General features: G+C 39.8%; 1 protein-coding gene across 1 annotated transcript; it reads right to left on the bottom strand.

Annotated features, from left to right (window-relative positions):
* Positions 1-349: 349 nt before the first annotated feature.
* LOC134676346 (endocuticle structural glycoprotein ABD-4-like) lies at positions 350-21,368 on the bottom strand. The gene is made up of 4 exons (XM_063534704.1): positions 21,326-21,368; positions 4,899-4,998; positions 2,993-3,090; positions 350-499 (listed from the first exon to the last, which is right to left on the bottom strand). Exons 1-4 carry the CDS (start codon positions 21,347-21,349, stop codon positions 356-358), a joined length of 366 nt encoding a protein of 121 aa, XP_063390774.1. The 5' UTR covers positions 21,350-21,368; the 3' UTR covers positions 350-355.
* Between the last annotated feature and the right edge of the window lie 706 nt (positions 21,369-22,074).

A 22,074-nucleotide genomic window follows, 5' to 3' on the forward strand; every position in this document is an offset into this window, starting at 1 on the left:
CTTGACGTTAGATGTCGACTACGAAATAACGCGCGTTATGGTAAGAAAACTGATGTATGGAGTTACCACTCTTTCTTTACTTATATTACCTACTCTATGATTTCACATAGTAGAGTCTGCCATCTAGTGGCTTAAATCTAAAACTGGAAACTTGACATAATGCTTCGCGCCAATGAATTGGGGGCTTCTGTGCTGCCATCTACAGTTAATGCACGCTCCCTATAGCTGACAAGACAGCACTTTTACTTATAGTCGAAATATATCACGAAAAGCCCAAAATGCAATGAAATAACTAATTATCGCCTGAACATTCTTGTAAAAATAACCCTTAATGTAGGTAAGCCTCAATATAATTTTAATAGTCATTCTCCGACGGTGGTAGGGTCTTCAGATAGTCGAGGGCGCGCTGTATCGCCGGCGGAATGGGGGGTGGGGTGGGGAGGTGGTCGCCCGTCGCTTGGAAACCGTTCTCGTCTGCTCTATAGATCACGTTTATCACCTGGAATATTGAATAGGAATATTAAAGTTTTATATCAAGTCGTCCATTTAAAATAGGGAGTATTACCACAGAATAATTAATAGTACCGTAAAATGGGGTGAGTTGGGTAAAATTTGACTTTCAAACCTCGATAAAATTTTATTTTTACATGTGTAAACTGAATGGTGTATATGTTGCAGTCAAAAGTGTGAACTGGTCAAAAGAACTTTTAACCGACAAAAACAGGCAAAACTGCTTTTGACTGAGCATGTTGGTCAAAAGTACCTAGTTTTACCTGAAAATCATACCTATTTCTGGCAGCAGTTTCGTTTTAGGGCGTAGCAAAAAAAAAAAACCCTAACCTACCTATCTCTGGGAACAGTTTCGTTTTTTGGGCGTAGCAAAAAAAAAACCCTAACCTACCTATCTCTGGGAACTGGGAATTGTCAAGTGCAAGTACTTTTGACTGATAGTAACAGTCACAATTACTATTAACCAATGATTTTCAGGTAAAACTACTTTTGACCAACATGCTCCGTCAAAAGCAGTTTTGCCTGTTTTTGTCGGTTAAAAGTTCTTTTGACCAGTTCACACTTTTGACTGCGACATATATAATAAGTTGTTCGGACGTTTGTATATTAGTTTGTATTTTATTTTGGGTAGTTCCATTTCATAACTTTGACGATAAAGAGGAAACCCACCTCACCCCGTAGTGCCTCGTATTTGGGGTGAGAGGATTTTTCATAAAAAGGTGATTTTGGAAGATTGTTGGATCGATTTTTTTTATTATGCGTATTAGGTACTATAGCCTCATTTTAAATTGTAATACATTATTTTTGAAGCAGTAGCCTTAAAATCCCTTCTCACCCCCCTCTCAAACCTTCTCTCCCCATTCATAACCCAACTCTCCCCGCGAAACCTACTTACCCCGTTTTACGGTACTACCGTATAGAAAGGAAAGTTCCTACAAAAACGAAGTTTGACAGCGGTTCAGGGTCGAATCATGCTGTTCCTTTCTAATATATGGCACTATCCCTTTCGGCTATTTAGGGTTGTCAAAAATCAAGTAATTATCTTATCTGTGGTCGTGCACGCAAAAGGAAGGCATGTGGTGCCAACCCTAATAATTGCTCGGAGCAATGCTGAGCCGAGCGGAGCCGAGTTTGACCGAAGTCAGGAGTTTTGCACCCCTGGCCATACACCACCACCAGTGATTCGTCCCTGAATCGCTGTCAAACTTCGGTTTAGTAGGAAGTGTCCTTTCGGTGCGGTAGCACTATTATTTATTCTGGAAGGCAGAAGCCCCCTCCAGACTATGCGCGTGAATCGCGGGCGAAGCCGCGAATGCAAGTGTGGCGTCGATTTCGCAGATTGTTCACGCCTTCGCGCCTTGTTCTCCGTTTTTTGTCGGTATTTCGGCCCGCGTCAAAGGAGACGCGAAGCGCGAACTTGCAAGACTCCACATTACACAATATTTTGGCTCCTTTGTGGCAAGATAAATATGAATTATATCATGATTATATTATATTAAGCAGCTATATTTTACGGTTTTACAATAAAACAAAATGGAAAAACAGCTAAATCACGTATGATGCCATAGATAACTAACAGTCAAACTCGATCAGCTGATGCTTTTCCGCCATATTGCCGCAAACCAAACTGCGAAATCGCCATGAAGTGTGCGAGTGTGGAGTCTTACGTCAACTTCGCGATATGTTCGCTCCGCGACGTCGCGCCGCGATTCACGCACATAGTCTGGAGGGGGCTAGAGATCAGATGGGAATGCCATGCCAACATAGAAGGTAGGATCCTATAGAAGTGGTATACGCGTACATCCGCTCCGTGAGGGACAAAACATACGCAATGCGACACTATTATTGGTCGAATTTATTTGTTGCCCACCATAATCCATCCAAATTTACGGAGGCGAACAAAAAATATGTGAGACTGTGTAAGGACAAACAATATAAATAGCGTTTTCGCTGCTACTCCTACCACAGAATAAATAATAGTACTAGGTACAGAAGACTCACTCTCTAACAAAACGCGTCTGTCACGATCACGACAGCGACCGACCGCGACACAAACAGCGCCACGCGCGGCTTATGGCAAACCCCAAAATTGGGGTCGAACGGACGTACTTTTAGCTACCTGTAGCAAAGCGACGAAATCGCGGAGTGAGCCACGCCTGCTCCTACTGAAAGATACATTAAGCTACTGTTACACATGCTGATTTCTAGCACGAAAGCATGCCACTATTGAGCAATTGCTACTTAGTAGTATGTGTGTCGAAACATTGCTAAGAATAAGCATGCTCGTTTTGAGTTTGCTCAAAAATCAACGGTCGTGCGATTTTTGGTCATGCTACCTGCAGCGCGGGTGGAGGGGGGCGTGCTTTTAGTGGCATGCTTTCGTGCTAGAAATCAGCATGTGTAACAGTAGCTCTATCCCGTCATTTTCCCCTACCCCTCGTGCTAGATCCAGTTATATCCTAGATTCATGCATGCCCATTACCTGTCCGTCGGGCGCCGTGTACTGGTATTGCCCTTCCACAACCAGCGCCGGCTCTTGCCCTTGAAGCGAGCCACGTTGCTCGTGATAGATGCCACCCTCTGTAACGATAACAATACCATAGAGAAATATGGCAGCCAGGAACACAGGGATCTAGTCATTCATAGTCATAATACCAGAGCACTAACTGCGGGCAAATATGAAGTGCCTAGGGCGTATAATTATTATGGCGATAGGACACTAAAGAAACGTTTACCCTATTTACTGAACACTTTGCCCACGGATATAGTAAAAGAGCCCAAAATAAATAGATTTAAAATCAGTCTAAAAAGGTATCTCCTGAATACTCTATAGGGGATGTGTTACCCTATAGTGTATTCATGATATACCTACATATTTCAACTACGAATGTAAACCCATTCTAATTTTAAAAAATTGTAGTATACTTAGTATTAGTACTCTTAGGTAGTAGACTGTAGGGTAGCATGCATTTTGTTAATTTAGCTGATAGTAGTAAATTCTTTAGCGCCTAATGTAATCAATTAAAACTGGCAAACTAGAAAAGTGCTGCGAGACAGGCATAGCCTAGTGCAGGTGTCACGGGCAATTTTCATATCTTGCAACAACATTAGCAGTGTTAAACTAGAATAAGTTTACCTAACCTTGTTTAATCATGTTTCACTGTATCAATAAACTATATAAATAAATAAAATAAAATAGAGTCTGGCTACTGAAATTTTACACAAATGTTTGGCGGGAAATTCAAAAAATCTTTGGCTGGTCACACTTTGTTTAGTAGGAATTATAGTTTTGATACTAGACAACATTTTTGATTTTCTGTGCACAAGTAAGGTACCTAAGGAAATAAGTTAAATAAACGCTTACGTGCACTCAAAGTCAGCTCACATAATTTCTACCACTATTTAAAGTACAGTCAACGAAAACACTTATGTTTACGTTGCAATATTTAGATTTTATAGATATTTTTCAGAACTTTTAGCTTTTCCGTTTCTTTATACACTTGTCCTGTTTATGAGATTCAGGCATTAATAAATTCACTTACTTAATCAAAGTAATAGGCAAATGTTAGAACTAGTACTTAAAGTATCAAAATATTTATAGAGCACCAACCTCCTAATTTGTTTACATTTGGTTAGGACTTGTAAACATTGCAGTTTTTCGTTATACAACGCTACACGTCGACATCGCACATTGTCGTAATTATTTACGAGCTTAAATAATAGTTTGCAAACCTCACTCGGTACAGAAATTATTAATATTATTTAAAATAAACCCCTTATAAACCGCAAACAATTTGAATGAATGACATAAATTTACAACTGACTTTTAGCTTTTTTTTAAATCATAGACAATTGGTGATACAACAACGAAATATCTGTCAACAATTTTTGGCTAGCCAGACTCTAAAAATATAGTATGACAAGAGTGCTCACTCCATAAATCAGTTTTGGTACCAATAATATTCAGTACCGCTACTCGATACTAGATGTAGCGGCGACCGAAAAGTCTAATACTCAACATTTTTCAGCTAATACTCTAAACGGGTTAACCGGAACTCTATTTTCAACTCCTTCTGCTTCTAATATTAGTTGTAAATTGTTGTTCAATACAATTTTCGTGGGTCGCCACTCTAGAGACATCTAGTATGGAGTAGCGGTACTGATAATTCCGCTACTCGATGCTAGACGTCGACTATGAAAATACTAATATTTTTCGTACCAAAACTGATGTATGGAGTGGGCACTCTTGTCTTACTATATTTCTCTATGCTTTAGCAGACATTGTCGTTTGTCAATATTAGCCAGGGAGGCTCGCGGGCCGCAAGCGAGAGGTTCGCGGGCCGCCTGTTGCCGACCGCTGCTCTACGCCACTAATGCAGTATACTTACGTGTCTGATAAGCGAACTTGTAAGAGCCATCCTCATTCGGACCTTCGAAGTCGTTCCTCACGATCTCCTCCTGACACTGGCATAGGCTTAGCAGCAGCAACTGTAACGAAAATGAACCTTATAGTTGCAGTAATAAGCTCGCTTTTCAACTGTCGTATATGGTCTGGATACTCTGGATGGTACAAAGAAATTTCAGACTAGAGGAATGTTGTCAAAGTAAATTATGTAGTCAGTACATCTTTTCGATTGCGCATTACCTTTGGCCTACTCTCGATCGAGTAGATGGCGATACCTTTTAACACATATCAGTGAAAAAATAAGGATCAAAGTCAAAAGTTTTAATCATTTGCGTCGAAGGATGGCAGTAAATGTATGTACTACTAACTACATAATTTAGGTCATCATCATCATCATCATCTCAGCCATAAGACGTCCACTGCTGAACATAGGCCTCCCCCTTCATGATGGGGGGGTGAATCCCATAATCGCCACGCTTGGCAGGCGGGTTGGCGATCGCAGTCGAGTACACCGAATTTGAGGCACGCTGCATGCTGCCCGTCCACCGGTGGCCTTGGACGTAGTTTAAGGACATACCCGGGTCCTAATTTAGGTACTTTGACAATATTCCTCTATTTAAAATTCTCTTTGCTTGTATGTACAGTCGATGTCAAAGATATGTTTACACATTTGCACCTTACCCCTTTGTAATAAGGCTAAAAAATTTATATTACGCTTCCGGCGAGACTTGAACCCGCAACCGCCGCAATCCGTGCGTTAGCTCTGCCAATTAAGCTACGGAAGCCTACCAGAACCTTGCGAATCTTTCCATTCCTTCACTTATGTTTATTTTAAGGCTAAAATGTAAACATATCTTTGACGTCGACTGTACTTAGGTATATACGCTTCTGTAAAATATTTATTAAATAATTAAGTTTTTTTTTTGTGCAACATACAGTTAAAACTACACAGAACATTAAATGTAGACTAGGTAACAACAGGCGGTCTAATCGCTAAAAAGCGATCTCTTCCAGGCAACCATCAAAGTATCTAATTTTAAAATAGTAAATAGGTATCTCTGTAATCATAAAATAGTAAACACTCATTTTAATATTGAAATATTGCTTTAATATTGCCGAAAGACTCAACGTCTATCCACAACCTGCTTGCAACGAATATTGCGGTACTTTGGCCATGTTGCACGCAGGGATACCAGCAATTTGGAACGCCTTATCGTGACCGGTAAAATAGAGGGAAAAAGGCCTAGGGGTAGAAGTCCCAAACGATGGTCGGACCAAATAGCGGAGGAACTAAAAATACCTGTCAGCGACGCACTCCACCAAGCTACAGAACGGGACCGATGGAGACAACTAGTTGACGGAATCAAACGGAGTCATGATCTTCAGCAATGAGGGACCGATTGAAGAGAGATTGCTTTAATATCATCCTTTATCCTTTTTGTACTCGGTATATTTTTTTTAAAGTTATTTAAGGTATAATCAGATCATTTTCTAATATTGAAAGTAAATCATCATTTCATTTATTCATTCATCATGAGTCTACAGGGTGATTCAGGAGACGTCAGCAGTAACACTGCGCATTTCGTAAATTTTAAGGAACTGTTTCGTATCGGTATTAGTGAGGTTAACGTTAATTTTCTAGTCTTGTTGAAAAAAAAGTTATTAATTTATTTACGACATGCATGGTCACCCTACAATTAGAATACTAAACTACCGATATTCTGTGTCAAATTGAATGTCATCACGGTCTGGTTACTTTTGAAAACTCGTATCTCACTCAAGTTTGACAGTTTATTTTCTTTGTAATCATAATGCTGTCATTACAGTTAAAAAAGAGGTTTTATGTTTATTAATCAGGTCTTGTAGGGTGACCATGATTGTAGAGAATTAAATTTGCCCTCGCCAAAAAGTTAAAAAATAGGAAAAAGTGTGGTTGTTTCACCTAAATACGACGGTGATCGATCAATTATCAGTTACTGAGTGTACAGGATTAGCCCTGCTCACGTCTCATGAATCACCCCGTATAATCAATAACCTTCATTAGTGGAAGTCATTGAAATGTTAAATCCTCAAATCATCCCACACTGACGACACTCAACAAAAGAACCGCTAAACTTAGGAAATATCTGTCATGAGTGACGAAATCATGATTTAGTGATTTTAGTGGATTTGTATGATTGCCACATTTTGCCATTATGTTGATTTTCCACTAAAAATGTGTGACGTAGAGAGTCTCAGAGAGTGATACCGTAAAATGGGGTGAGTTGGGTGAAATTTGACTTTCAAACCTCGATAAAATTTTATTTTACATGTGAAAACTGAATGGTGTATATAATAAGTGGTTCGGACGTTTGTATTTTAGTTTGTAAGTGGGTAGTTCCATTTCATAACTTTGACGATAAAGAGGAAACCCACCTCACCCTGTAGTGCCTCGTATTTGGGGTGAGAGGGGTTTTCATACAAAGGCTTCATTGGAAGATTGTTGGATAGATTTTTTTTATACGTACTACTATAGCTCCATTTTAAATTGGAATACATTATTTTTGTAGCAGTATCCTTAAAATCCCTTCTCACCCCCCCTCTCAAACCTTCTCTCCCCATTCATAACCCAACTCTCCCCGCGAAACCAACTCACCCCGTTTTACGGTACTACTTAAGACAAAATGCGCCCCCTTACAGTCAATGCGTTCAACTGGCTATCAACTGGCTAAACCTAGTGAATAGAATCAGGCGTTACTTTGCGGAAATCAATATTAATTAAAACCAATAATCCATATACCCATATTAATTATTTTTGCGGTGGGAGGCTGGGAGCATTAATTGCATGTAAAAAATACGCAAGTAAAGTATAACGGGTTTGCACTGATTGACTAGCACGTTATCTTTTCGCGGATTAGCAAAGTAATATTTTGGTTTTAATGGCTAAAGGATGACTCACGCTAGACCGGGCCGTGGCCGGGCCGGAGCTTCCGGAGCGTCGTTTTCTATGGAAAGCATCACGTGATCACCGGGGCTCGGGCGTGGCACGGTGCGGGCCCGGCCCGGTCACGTCCCGGAGCCTCCTGACAACCTATTTTTCTCTTCGGGTGGTATTCTACTTTAACCTATTTATATTTTATTAAATTTAATTGGATTACTTTTATAAGTTATAAAATACCGAACTTGTATAAATACATATCAATTAATATAGGTACTTATATTAATATACACGAAATTGCCGTACTCGTTGACATTTTCGCCTCACTTGCGCAAAATCATTAAGAGGCAAAAAAGACAATTAAGTAATATTAATAAGTATATCGCTTTTGAATAAATTATGCTAATAGCGAGCTTCTTCAAACTGTGAAGGACATTTCTATCATAATATTCATAATTATAAAATATCGGATAAAGTCTGGTTATTAAAACATTTGAAAGTCTAATGTGTATATGTAACGTTCGCATTTTTTTTAAATATGTAGGTGTTTTTTTATAATATTGGAGGCAAACGAGCAGACGAATCGCCTGATGGTAAGCTACCTTTGCCCGTGGACACCTGCAACACTAAAGGAGTTTCGCAAGTGAGTTACCGCGATTTAAGATGGGAGCACTTTTCTTGAAGGCATAAAAGTCGTATCGGTCCGGAAATACCACGGCCGACAGTTCATTCCATAGTTTAGCAAGAAGTAAGTCCATATTATACTCATTCTATTATATTTTTAATGACACTTTGTAAAATACGTGTAAGTAAACGGCCTATTACACTTATCCTGGCTCAAATATCACCATAAATCTAAAATTGGTGTTTTTTTTTATTACAATCTGATCGGCGATTGGCTCTAGTCACACCTGATGGAATTGGTGATTAAATTGGAGATTGACGCCAATTCCACTCCACTCCATTCCAATGGCAGGATAGATGTATAACGAGCCATTAACAAAAATATTCCTAAAAAATCTTTGTTAACGTATAACTAACTATTTGGCCCACCTGTTAATTAGATATATCGTTATTTTCACTAAGGTACATTCAAAGATATACAACTCTGTGAATATTTGAATATCCTAAATTTTTAACTAATCCATCGCAACTTCAAAGTGTGAATTGGAACGAAGGCCTTTTCTACATCTACTGGAAACATTACATAAGTTATAACATGCTAAATGCAATTGCATTGCATTTCGATTGTGCTAATTGTTATATTAGTTACGCCTACACGTTGCCTAGACGTTTCTTCATTGTTAGCCGACCCAAAAAGTTTCTCTAGATTTCGATATTTATTTAGTTATCATTATCATTATGTATTTTTAGGGTTCCGTAGGGTAAAAATGGGACCCTATTACTAAAACTCCACTGTCCGTCTGTCTGTCAACGCCGTATCTCATGATTCTCATGAACCGTGATAGCTAAACAGTTGAAATTTTTACAGATGATATTTCCGTTGCCGCTATAACACAACAAATACTAAAAAGTACGGAACCCTCGGTGGGCGAGTCCAACTCGCACTTCTTCGGTTTTTTATAAATTTTCCATCTAGTCTTACAAAATAATTAAGAAATGCTTGCGTTTTGTGTATCAAAATGAACAAAATACGTTTTATTACAGCCAGGTAGGGTCATTGCGTTAGTTTTCGTCCGGCTCTAGTTTTCGTCCACTTGACGAAATAATATAAACCTTCATTGCTGCACAAATTTGGACTTATTGCAATCCTTAATATCTAAACAATTTATCTATCTACTTATTTAAAAATATATTTCGCAAGTAGCAAATTATAAATGAAATGTATTATTTGCTAATCCGTCAAGTGTAGGTACGGTAAACTGAGGCAATTACCCTATATTAGTTTTAAATTTTTATTACATTTTGAAAAGACTTCTAAGTAAGAAAAATATGTAAATTCTTTATAGAAAAATCATTAGATATAAATTTTAATAAAAAATATAATTTCAACGTAAAATATGTTAACGTTTTTTGGGCCCACATAAACAAAACATTTATTGTCTCTTTATATGACAAGTGTGAAAAGTTTTAATATTAAAACATTAGTTACCGGTTTATTATGAAGGATCTACTAGGTAGGTAATTCCTTACATTAATAATAGGAAATGTAAATGCACTACCAATATTTAAGCCAATTTTCCGAGTGTTTGTTGATGGTCTTGGCACTGAGCCTCCGTTGCGTAATTACTGACCACACACTTCACATAACATTCTAACCAGGCTGATTCATTGGTAGGTAGGTAGCATGAGGGGTAGGGAGAAATGACAAATGACGGGATAGTCTTATGTATCTTTCAGTAGGAGCAGGCGTGGGTCACTCCGCGATTTCGTCGCTTTGCTACAGGTAGCTAAAAGTACATCCGTTCGACCCCAATTTTGGGGTTTGCCATAAGCCGCGCGTGGTGCTGTCGCCACCTAGCGGCCATATCTGTGCTGATCGTGACAGACGCGTTTTGTTAGAGAGTGAGTCTTCTGTACATAGTACTATTATTTATTCTGTGCCCCGGGTTAGTGAATGGTGCAAGAGACAACTACTTATCCGTAACCGATATAGAGGGAGGTACAGTCATCTCATTAGATATACCGGAACGCCCAATAAGTATGCTCACAAGTATCTGAGCATTCCTCTATTGCAGTGGTTCTTAACCTTTTCAGTCCGGTCACCCCTATGACTAACGAGGGAACCTGATTTTACCCCTCCTCCCAATGGTAATAAAAAATAAAACGTGTACGTTTGTTGTATTGTTATATTAGGTTAGCTTATTACCCCCGTAAAATACCAGTTTTACCCCTACGGGGATAATTACCCCTAGGTTAAGAACCACTGCTCTATTGTCAAAGTGTTAAGCCCCCTCCAGACTATGCGCGTGAATCGCGGGCGAAGCCGCGAACGCGAGTGTGGAGTCGATTTCGCTGTCTGCGAAAATAGACTCCACACTCGCGTTCGCGGCTTCGCCCGCGATTCAGAGCTCGTTCCCACTATGTCGGATGTCGTGGCGATTTTTAATCGTGTGTCGTTGCCGCTGTTCTCACTATGTCGGATGTCGGATCCGGATTTCAATCGGGTGTCGGCGGTACTGTTCCCACTAGTCGTCTGTCGTGCACGATCGCAGCAGAGCTGGCGTGTATTTTTCGAGTGGGTAGCGAGGCTTAGTACAAGATAAACGTCGACGAAATGTTTGTGGTTTTGTATTATGTCTTTCTTTTTCATCTAACTTCTCAAAATCTGGTACGAGCAAGGAACAAATTTCTCGCCAAGCAGCCAACTTCAAATGCTTATTTTTATATTCTTCTATAGTCTTGTCCCAAATAATAACTCTTTCCTGAACAAGTGCGATCAAATCTTCAGAATATATATTAAGTTCAGCCATTATTACAATTTTGCAGCATAAAAACTCAATACTCTCTTTCTGCGCCAAAATATGTTTGCGCAATGCGAGCGATCGCAACGACGCGGCAGCGACGCGCGGGTGTGTGAGGGGGTGCTGCGCGGGCGGCGCGGGCGAAATCGTTCCGACATCCGACAAAATGTGAACAGCGCTATATTCACTCGTACGCGAGCGAGACACGACACGATTTTTTTCCGGGCTGGGAGGGCTGGCAAAACGCACGACATTTTATGTCGTATCCGACACAAAATCGTTGTCGGACGAGTGTGAACAGCTTCATATAAAATGTTCTGCCAGTGGAACGTACGATTAAAAATCGCCACGACATCCGACATAGTGGGAACGAGCTCTCACGCGCATAGTCTGGAGGGGGCTTTAGAGTGCGTGTTTAGATATTCTTGAGCACCTCGCCCGCCCCGATATATCTGATGGGGACTGTATCTTAGCAATGCACGCACGAGAACTTTCCAAAGTTGCGAAACTTTCCACATGAGAAATTCTCGGTAACTTCTGAGAATGTTCTCGAGAACGAGAATTTATTTATTTATCGTAGTTTATACCATGAATATTCACGATAGTTTAGGTGTAGTCCTTACCCCCAGAAAATTCCGACTTTTGGTCGTCCGCTTCCGGTCAGAAAAATGTATGACGGCCCGGCCAAACGGTCAGACTTAGGTGGGGGGTGCTCGACCAAATGTCATAGAGGGACCCTGGCAGTTTTTGACGCCGCCATTTTTTTTCAATATGGCCGACTTTTTTTTAAACTTTTTGAATTTTGTCCTAGCGCGCTGAAATTTTGGTCACGGAATCTCGGGGTCCCCTAGATACCTATGAAAAAATTTTTTTTTGGAAAAATGCTACAATTGCGGGAAAACTGGCCACTTTTATTTTGTATGGCAACTTTTAAACGGTGCGTGATAGGTGGGGGGTGCTCGACCAAATGTCATAGAGGGCCCCGAGACAAAACAAACTGCATTAAAAAAAAAACAAAATGGACGGGGTTTTATTTTTTAATTTTTTCAAGTTGGTCCGAGCCGCTGAGATTTGGCATGGCGGGAGATAGAGGCCTCTAGATTCTAATGAAACTAAAAAAAATTTTGGAAAAATTTGTCGAAAGTCGAAATGTTCTCTGATATAAAGTGAGAATTTAAGCAACTTATTGGTAAATTTATCACATCAACAAAATAGCTAACTGTAATAGACAATAATATATGCATAATAACATTTAGTTTTAAGTTATGCCTATTTAAACTTTATTTCAAGTATATTCTCTTGTTTAAACAATAATTTCCATGTTGCAGGAATGTTCTGAGAACATTCTCGAGAACGTTTCCGCTTTTTGGGAATGTTCTGCAATTTGTACATTGCTAGCTGTATCTACATTAGCTGACAAATATGTTCATAATCACAGAACATATTAAAGAGGTTTAGCCATATTCTTATTTCTGTGTTCATAATGTAAGATCGTATGATGTTCGGAGTGAAAGGCATTACATAAATAGCGAAATAGTTGTTAAAACGGGTCAAATGTCAAATCGAACTGTCATAACAACTTGAAAAGCACTTGATAAGTGGCTTCAATCACTGTCATATAAGGCCGCTCGCCCACGTCGCGCGTTGGTATAGATACAGTCGCGATGCGGTCGCTAACTGTGTGCCCTTGCCCATATAACACGATTCAGTCGCGATACCGTCGCGCTTCTGTCGCGATACAAAGTACAAACGCGATACAGTCAGTGGGGATGGGGAGACACTCCTGACTGCGGTCGAACTTGGCTCCGTTCGGCTTAGCATTGCTCCGAGCAATTATTAGGGTTGGCACCACTTGATTTCCTTTTGCATGCACGACCACAGATAAGATGATTACTTGAATTTTGACAATCCTAAATAGCCGAAAGAGATAGTGCCATATATTAGATAGTAGCATGATTCGACCCTGAACCGCTGTCAAACTTCGGGTTTGTAGGAAGTGTCCTTTCTGTACGGTAGTACTATTATTTCTTCTGTGATACCGTCGCGCTTCTGTCTCCGATGCTAACGCGCTACCGTCGCACTTCTGTCGCGATGCACATGCGATTCAGTAACGGCACAAAAATGCCTTCGATCGCTACAGTTGCAAGATGGACTCCGATAAGGCAACATATTCAGAAGTCACCCTGATGTCGTCCGACACGGTCGCGCGTTTGCATCGATACAGTCGCGATTCCGGCCGCGTAGCCAACATGCCAATCGCTAACGCTTCGACAGCAAAACGCAACTGTCACTGTCGCACTAATACGGAGTGATAGAGAGACATAAAGCGTTTTATAGTCGAAGCGATAGCGATTGTAACGTTGGCTAGGCCGGCTGTAGCGCGTTATAGTAGCGTGTTGGCATCGCTACTGTAGCGTGTTGGCATCGCTACTGTAGCGTGTTGGCATCGCTAACTACTGTAGCGTGTTGGCATCGCTACTGCAGCGTGTTGCAATTTTGCAAATGATAGTAATGCGACTAACGCGTGTTAGTAGCGATGCTGTAGCGCCTTAGCTTCTGTGGCGCGATGCTGTCGCGCGTTTCGTCAACGCGCGACAGCATCGCTACAAAAAGTGGCCGGTGGGCGAGCGACCTAAAGCGTGAAAAAGTGGGCCAAGCTCTTTATTAACACTTTTAAAGTATTGCTAAAGTATATTTGGAAACAGAAAGAGCAACTCTGACTAGATTTGTGCAAATAAGGATTACTTATTCAAATAAAAACGATTGACATTAGGATTTCATAAATATTACCTCCGTATTCATAGATATATATTAGATAGATCTTTATTTGGTATTAATCATACACCATAAAAGCACTACAAACCTCAATTAGCTAATAATAAAATTGTTTGTCTTTATCTGTCATTTTGACTTATTTGTTTGTAAGAAAGGGATAAAACATAATTTGACTAAATCAGACCCGTAAAGTTTTATGAATAAGAATTAGATAAAACAAAAGACACTTTTGTACGTTAAATACTTAATATTAACAATATTTGATTTTATGTTACGTATTAAAAATATTTGAGGACAGGGCGCTATGGCGCTCTTTAGGGGAGGGCTATGTCCAGCAGTGGACTACTTAGCCTGATGATGATGATGATGATTAAAAATACTTTACGTAAAATATGTACAATTCACTTAACTAACCTATACAGTTAATAATAATAATTGCAACCTCGACGTGTGTAGGTTAGGTATTTAAGGCCTTAAGTAATAGGCCTTTTCATCTGTGTCAGATGTTTTAAGCAGCATCCCGGTAACGACACTTGCGTTCGTGGCTGTATAGCCCTATGCGGGAGAGGATCCCTCGTCCACACACGCGGCAGGTGTATCCTCCCCCGGATGGGTGGGGGTTGGAGGCCGGTTAGGTATTTATTCTGCAAGTAATCCTCAAAGGCCTAAACATTAAACTCAAAGCTTACTTACATCTACATGAACTCGCTGTGTCGCAATCGCTCGTTAACTTTAAACTGGGGCGAAGCGTGCGAACTTGGCATACAGCTCTGCCGCGCCCCTTAACTCTTCGACTGCCAAAGACGTCAACTGACGCGCGTGGCCTAATATTATACAGGGTGTCTCTGACCATGGGGCTTTCAATTCAGGGCTCGATTGTACTCGCTAAACTGAGCTACTTTTATTATGGCACCAACCCCGAAAACCCGAATTTTTTTTTACTTTTTCATACATTTTGGCTGATCACATGTTGACGTTTTCTATAGAAAAGCCAAATAAATTCCCCGATTTTAGGGCCCTTTCAAGCCCTGGATTAAAGCCCCATGGTCAGAGACAGGTTGTAGTAGGTAGGATCCTATCTTAGAAGTGCTATAGGTACGCGTGCCTCTGTGAGGGACAAAACATATCTATTACACAATGCGAATCCATACTATAGTTCGTTTTTTTTAGCATTAGAAATTAGGTAAACAATCTTGAAGTGTCTTTTAATTGAAATACACATTTTAAAAATAAGTTACGGCAAATATGTAACAATTATGAATCTAATACGATCATTTATATTGTGCTGCTTTCATAAGTAATAGTTTTTGAATTTTAAAAAGCGTTTTTCAATTAGCTCTTTCGCTGCTACTCCTACTGAAAGATACATAAAGCCCCCTCCAGACTATGCGCGTGAATCGCGGGCGAAGCCGCGAACGCGAGTGTGGAGTCGATTTCGCTGTCTGCGAAAATCGACGCCACACTCGCGTTCGCGGCTTCGCGCCGCGATCCGCGCACGAGTGTGGAGGAGGCTTAAGACTTGTTCGGTAATTTCCTTCCACCCCTCATGCCTGATCCAGACTAGTAAATTTTTCGCCATCTGATTAAATTGCCCTATCGAATCAGGACGTGCGGACGCAAACGCCAATTTGGCTTGCCGAATTCAACCGCCGATAATGACCGATATTACCGATAAAATGAGGTGCGGATGCAAGAATACCAATTTGTGACGCCTGTATTTTCGTTCTGGGGCATTTTTTTTTCAATTTAGTGGGCTCTAATATCACCATAAATCTAAAATTGGTGATTAAATTGGAGATTGACGCCAATTTCATTTCTGATCAAATCGGTCGATTTAGTCATCCCGTCTGGATACCGCTTTATATACTAGGTTCATGCCCAAACTTCGTGCAGTCCGACAAGTTTAAAGATGACGCGCCGCGTACGACAGGCGTAGCGTTGAAAGGGTTAAGTGTTATACAAACTGCGAAAGGTCAAGTGTGTCTGTTCAATCAGTGCTGAGTTATTGGACGCCTACCGTGTTGAGTTACGTCCACAGAATAAATAATAGTACTACCGTACAGAGAGGACACTTCCTACAAAACCGAAGTTTAACAGCGATTCAGGGACGAATCATGCTGACCCTTAACGTATGGCACTATCCTTTTCGGCTATTTAGGGTTGTCAAAATTCAAGTCATTATCTAGTCTAGTCAAGTCTACTTAGGTACACAAATAATATGTAGGTACTGTTTTGTATTACTTAACTAATTAATAGTTACCTACTACAAAGAGTTAGTCATTGACATACTATAGCAGGGGTGCGAATCTCCTGACTTCGGCCAAACTCGGCTCCGCTCGGCTCAGCATTGCTCCGAGCAATTTTTAGGGTTGGCACCACTTGACTTCCTTTTGCGTGCACGACCACAGATAAGATAATCACTTGAATTTTGACAACCCTAAATAGCCGAAAGGGATAGTGTCATGTATTAAAAAGGGATAGCATGATTCGACCCTGAACCGCTGTCAAACTTCGGTTTTGTAGGAAGTTTCCTTTCTGTACGGTAGTACTATTATTTATTCTGTGACTATAGCAATAACCATGAGGCATGAATGAGGCCAGTACAGCGGTGTGACACCGCTACAACGCGATTGGTTGATGAGTTCGCATCACGCGCGCGATTGGTCGCAACTAGTTGCGTTTTGGCTCCTCTACACGATGGGCCAAGGCCGGCCACTCCAAGGGACGCAGCCATGCGGTAGAATGAGATAGCAATATCAATGCGTCCCTTGGAGTGGCCGGCGTTGGCCCATCGTGTAGCTGTAGAGAAGCCATTAGACTAGGGTTGCCATACGTCCCGGTACGCCGGGACATGTCCTGGTTTGAAGCATGATGTCCCGGTGTCCCGGCCCATAAGCAAATTGTCCCGGTTTATAAATCATAGTTATTTTGTAGGGGGCATTGAGACAGACAGACGGCCGGACGGTCAACAAAGTGATCCTATTTGGGCTCCGTTTTATATCCTTTTGAAGTAGGAAATCCTAAAAATCTACCTACTATTATCTCGAAAAAATTTCGCGCTCGCTTCGCTCGCATTTTCATTTAGGTACCTACATTATTTGTGACAGTCAAGTTGAAATTTGGTACACATATATTATGTCAATCTATAACCCGAAGACGGACATGTAACGTCAATAAAATGAATTTTAAACATAGGGGGCACTTATTGGGGCACTATATAACAAAGTTTTGCAAACTACATGGTGTTATATATCAAGTGATAGAGCTGTGGGAATCTCAAATATAATATGTATAAATAAATAAAAATCAGAACCTTAAGCGGAAAAGTCTTCGTCGTGCTCTACCGCCTCCTGCGGACTCGCGTTTTGTGTGCGATCGATGTGGCAAGAAATGCCGCGCTGCTATAGGACTTTATAGCCATCAACGGCGATGCGGGACCCCATAAACACACAAGCGCCGCAACAAACATCTACAACAGATGATGTGGCCAATGATGATGATGATGATAGATGACAGAAAAACCTATTAGAAATATGTAGTCAAGCGTGCGTCGGACTTATTACTTAGTTTTTGATCGTCCCTTACGGGTCTTTTTTAAACATTTCACTCACGTTTCACATCAAAATATACATTGTTGAAAATTGTGTAATGTACGGAACCCTTGGAAGGCGAGTCCGACTCGCACTTGGCCGGTTTTCGTTAAATGTCCCGGTCTGAGCCCCCACACTTATGGCAACCCTACATTAGACTGCACAATTGGCTCGAATTCGTGAGTAACATCGCTGAACTGTAGATGGCCAAGCAACTCTTGTCAGTAGAAAAAGGCGGCAAATTTAAAAAATTGAAGGCGCGATGGGTAAACGTCCCATAGAAAAATTGAATTTCGCGCCTTTTTCTACTGACAAGATTTGCTTGACCATATACCACAGTGTTGCCCACAGGAGAGAAAAGTTGTGTGTTCGCGCGAACTGTACATTTTTCTCTCCTGTGGGCAATAGTTAACAGCTTGTGGGAATGTAGGTAAGTAATGATTTTATCATAGTTCTCTAAATAAAAGGAGGACCTTTTCACGTGGATAAGGGTTAAATAAGAAAATTTACCTTTATAGCCCTTGACTCTTGTGTATTTCTACAGGAAAGACGTAACACAGTTTTCTGTTTGACCCATACCTACCATTTTTAGTGTCCGTAAGGCCCGTCCTGAGATATACGAGTATGTCAATGGAGTTAGTCTGTATTCTTTACCTGTCTCGCCCGAATTAAATGCGAATGCGACAAGTTGACATAACGAACTCCCTTTCATTTCGCACAGAGGTTAGAGGTAAATGCTACTGTGGTTGACATGACGTACCTGTCGTGTGAACGCGTCACGATAATGTCGGAATTTTGACATTTTGTCATTTAGAATAGGTAAGCTATAAAGATCAAATGAAGTAATCGTTTCAGTCGGAGTGCCCTGGTACCCATTTAATTATAGTCGCACCAAGAAAAGTCTGCAGCGGATTTGATAGCCCACGCAGTGTAAGTGTTATTTATACTTACGTCCTAATTTCATAGAAGTTTGACGTTTAAAATGACACTTGCACTGCGTGGGCTATCAAAATTAGGGATGCCACGAATATTCGGCAACTATTCGGTATTCGGCCTATTCGGCCAATTTGCCGAATATTCGGTATTCGGCCGAATGTTGCCTACCTACTATTCGGCCGAATACCGAATACCTGTTGCACCTACCTAAAAAGAAAAATTACATAAAAAAATAACCAAAAACTAGGTACATAATGTATTCTTGGAAAGTTAGTTAAATACCATGGTACGTTTTTGAGCATTTGTTGATTACAGAATATTTTATTTTTATCATGGGTCTGATTTGATTGACTCTAACTACATCAACTGATTCTGTTCAACATAAAAATATATGTTAGCAAACGTTGTGATTTGTTGGAGAACAGTTTTCATAATAATTGTGACTCAAAATGTTCGCATTTCATGCCGAATATTCGGTCGCCGAACATTCGGTATTCGGCCAACTTCACTATTCGGGGAATCTCTAATAAAAATCGGAAATTAAATTTGTATCTGGTAACCTAATTAGGTAGGAGTTTCAAACCGAAATTGCTCAACAGAAGCTATAGAGAGTTGAGAAAGATACATCATTGCCTACGTATATCCATTTATCTTGACATTTCTTAACTTATTTTTAATCTGGCTTTGATCAATTATATTCTCATCTCCGTTCAAGTGGCCTGTAACATGAGCAAATAATTAAAACATAGATTGTACTTAGCAATGTACAAATTGCAGAAATTGCAGAAATGTTCTCGGAAATTTCAGAAAAATTACATGAAAGAAACTTGGAAAGTTCTCTGTGAGAATGTTCCCTTGAGAACTTCAAACCACAAGTTATTTTTAAAAGTCGCTGAACAAATGTTGGTCAGTATGAGAAGTACAGCCTACAGTTAAATTTTTTGCTCATATTACAGGCCACACCCGGTATATAGTAACCTCAATGACTGGGTGCATGCATGATGGGCACACCACGCTAAAAAAATCAGCCAAGAGCATGTCGGGCCATTCTCAGTGTAGGGTTTCGTAGTTTCCATTCTGTCGAAATAGGCATAACGGGCAAACCAACAGAGATGTGACTTATTTGAAATGGGTCTCTATTGTTTCCCAAATAGTTTTAAGTCACAATGTATTGTTTGTCCGAATTTTCGTTAGTCATAATTGGTGTTTCTCAGAAACGCGTAACTTTTCAGGATTGCCATAAAACAAACCTAACCTAACCTAACCAATCTACAAAATATCCTTACGAAAATCCTGAAAAGTTAACGGTTTCAGTTTTATGTCTAACAATAATATGACAAACAATATATTATGACTTAAAACTTTATGGGAAACAAAGGGACCCCATTTGAAATACTTGTATTTAAAATGCAAATACAAAATGCAAAATCCCATACAAGGACGCCGAGGTTGTAGTTGGCGTGCAGTTCACACACATACAAGTTGCAGTCCGCCTTTATCGACCCTTCAAGGTACTCCCAACCCAAAATCCTGTATGCTCCACTGGGGGCCGATTTTTGAAATTCGACCACTCGATTTCGTGTATTTCGTTAAATGATACATATTAATAATCTGTGATCTCCACTAGGCGTTTAAATTCTACTAATAAAACAGAAATCGCGTGGTCAATACCACTAGATTCCAAATTTCGATCGCTCGTATTTCAAAAATTAGCATTTCGCCGTTTTCCACCGATTTTCGAGTGACGAAATCGTGTGATCGAATTTCAAAAATCGGCCCCCTGATCCGCCTACTTGTATTCGAAGAGTGGGTACCTACCTGTAGTCGTAGACCTCACATCATGGGTTAAAATATGGAAATTCAAATTAAGATTGCCGAATGTCATTGGCTTCAAGATCGCTAACATTATAAAAATGGCCGAACCTAAACCAAGGCTAAAACAATTAATGATAATGTAAAATTATTCGTAAAATGTCGCTTGCTATTCAATGCGTTCTGTAGGCGCGAAGCGTTTTTGTCACAGAAAATTTGAATATCGCGCCTTTTTCTACTGACAAAGTTGTTTGACCGGCTATAAGGGTACCCAACTGTATTTAATAATCATATTGCTGTAATTACCTATCCATACTTAATATAAAACTTAATTATATAGTTATCTTATCACTACACCTTACAAAACAAAGTACCCCGCCGCGTCTGATTGTCTGTATGTTTGTTCGCGATAAACTCAAAAACTACTAAACGGATTTTCATGCGGTTTTCACTTATCAATAGAGTGATTCTTGAGGAAAGCTTAGGTATAATTTGTTAACGCGTGCGAAGCCTGAGCGGGTCGCTAGTTAATACTAGAAATGGGCAAGTAGGCGTCTGTCTGTTACCTTTTCAAGCTTAAACCGCAAAACTGATTTAGATAAAATTTGTTATGGAGATAGTTTGAGGCCCGGGAAAGGACAGGGATAGTTTTTTTTCAATTATCATCATTTCACGGACACAAAGTCGCGGGGAAAAGCTTGTCTTTAATATCTTAGGTGCATTTTGTACCTACTATTCCAAAATTTCGTACCTTTGTTCTGTAAAATCAATAAAAATTGAGAAATTAAATAAATATAATTAAATAAAAATTATTTAATAACTATTGTTTATTTTCTGTTTCAGGTAGACACATAAAAAAATAAACTAAGTTATCTATAATATAAAATAAAATTCAATGTGAATGCGAACACTAATCAAAAACCACACAAAAAAAGCTATAAAAACAAATACTTACAGTCATAAATCCAACGGCATGCATCTTGGTCCGTGATAAAAAAGATAAATATAACAAAGTAAAGAAAATATTAAAAATATGTATATTTATCTCAAATCAAAATGTAAGTTTATTTTAAAAATTACACCACGAACTCAAACTGTAAAATTACCCAAAAAAAATTAAAAAAAAAAATCACGTGCTTGTTTCCCGCGCAAAATGACAGTTCACTTTTTTTAATTAGGCCAAGTTAGCGCGGCGCCGTGTGGCTGAGCACTAGTCGATAATGCCGTAAAATGGTTAGGTGAATGTGACCCTTGACCTCTAGTTGACTTGACGCTTCTTCGCCTGTTTGTTTTGCAATCGTAGCGTGCGTTTTAGAAGCATTAGGGTTCCGTTAAAAATGCATAGATTAGTACCTAATAAATTAAAACAAGTTTTATTATATAAGGCGAAAAAAAAACTTAATATAGGTACCTGGCCATTCAGCGGGGTAATGCCGCCAGTATTTATGGCACATTTGGTCCGGGAGACAATCAGAGTGGGGGGCAATATTTTATTTGTTAAGTTAGTTTTACTCATTCTTAGGTTTATTTTAGTTTATAATTTGTATGTTTAATCTGTTTTATTCTAAAGGTTTTTAATAAATTGCCTATTCAGTTTAAAAAAAAAATATAGGTATGTACAAGAAATGGTAAAAAGTATTGAGTGCGCCTTTTCCTACGTAAAGTTGGTCAAGCAGATCTTGTCAGTAAAAGGCGGCAAATTTC

This window comes from Cydia fagiglandana, chromosome 24, assembly GCF_963556715.1.
Source record: "Cydia fagiglandana chromosome 24, ilCydFagi1.1, whole genome shotgun sequence".
NCBI lineage: Eukaryota > Metazoa > Arthropoda > Insecta > Lepidoptera > Tortricidae > Cydia > Cydia fagiglandana.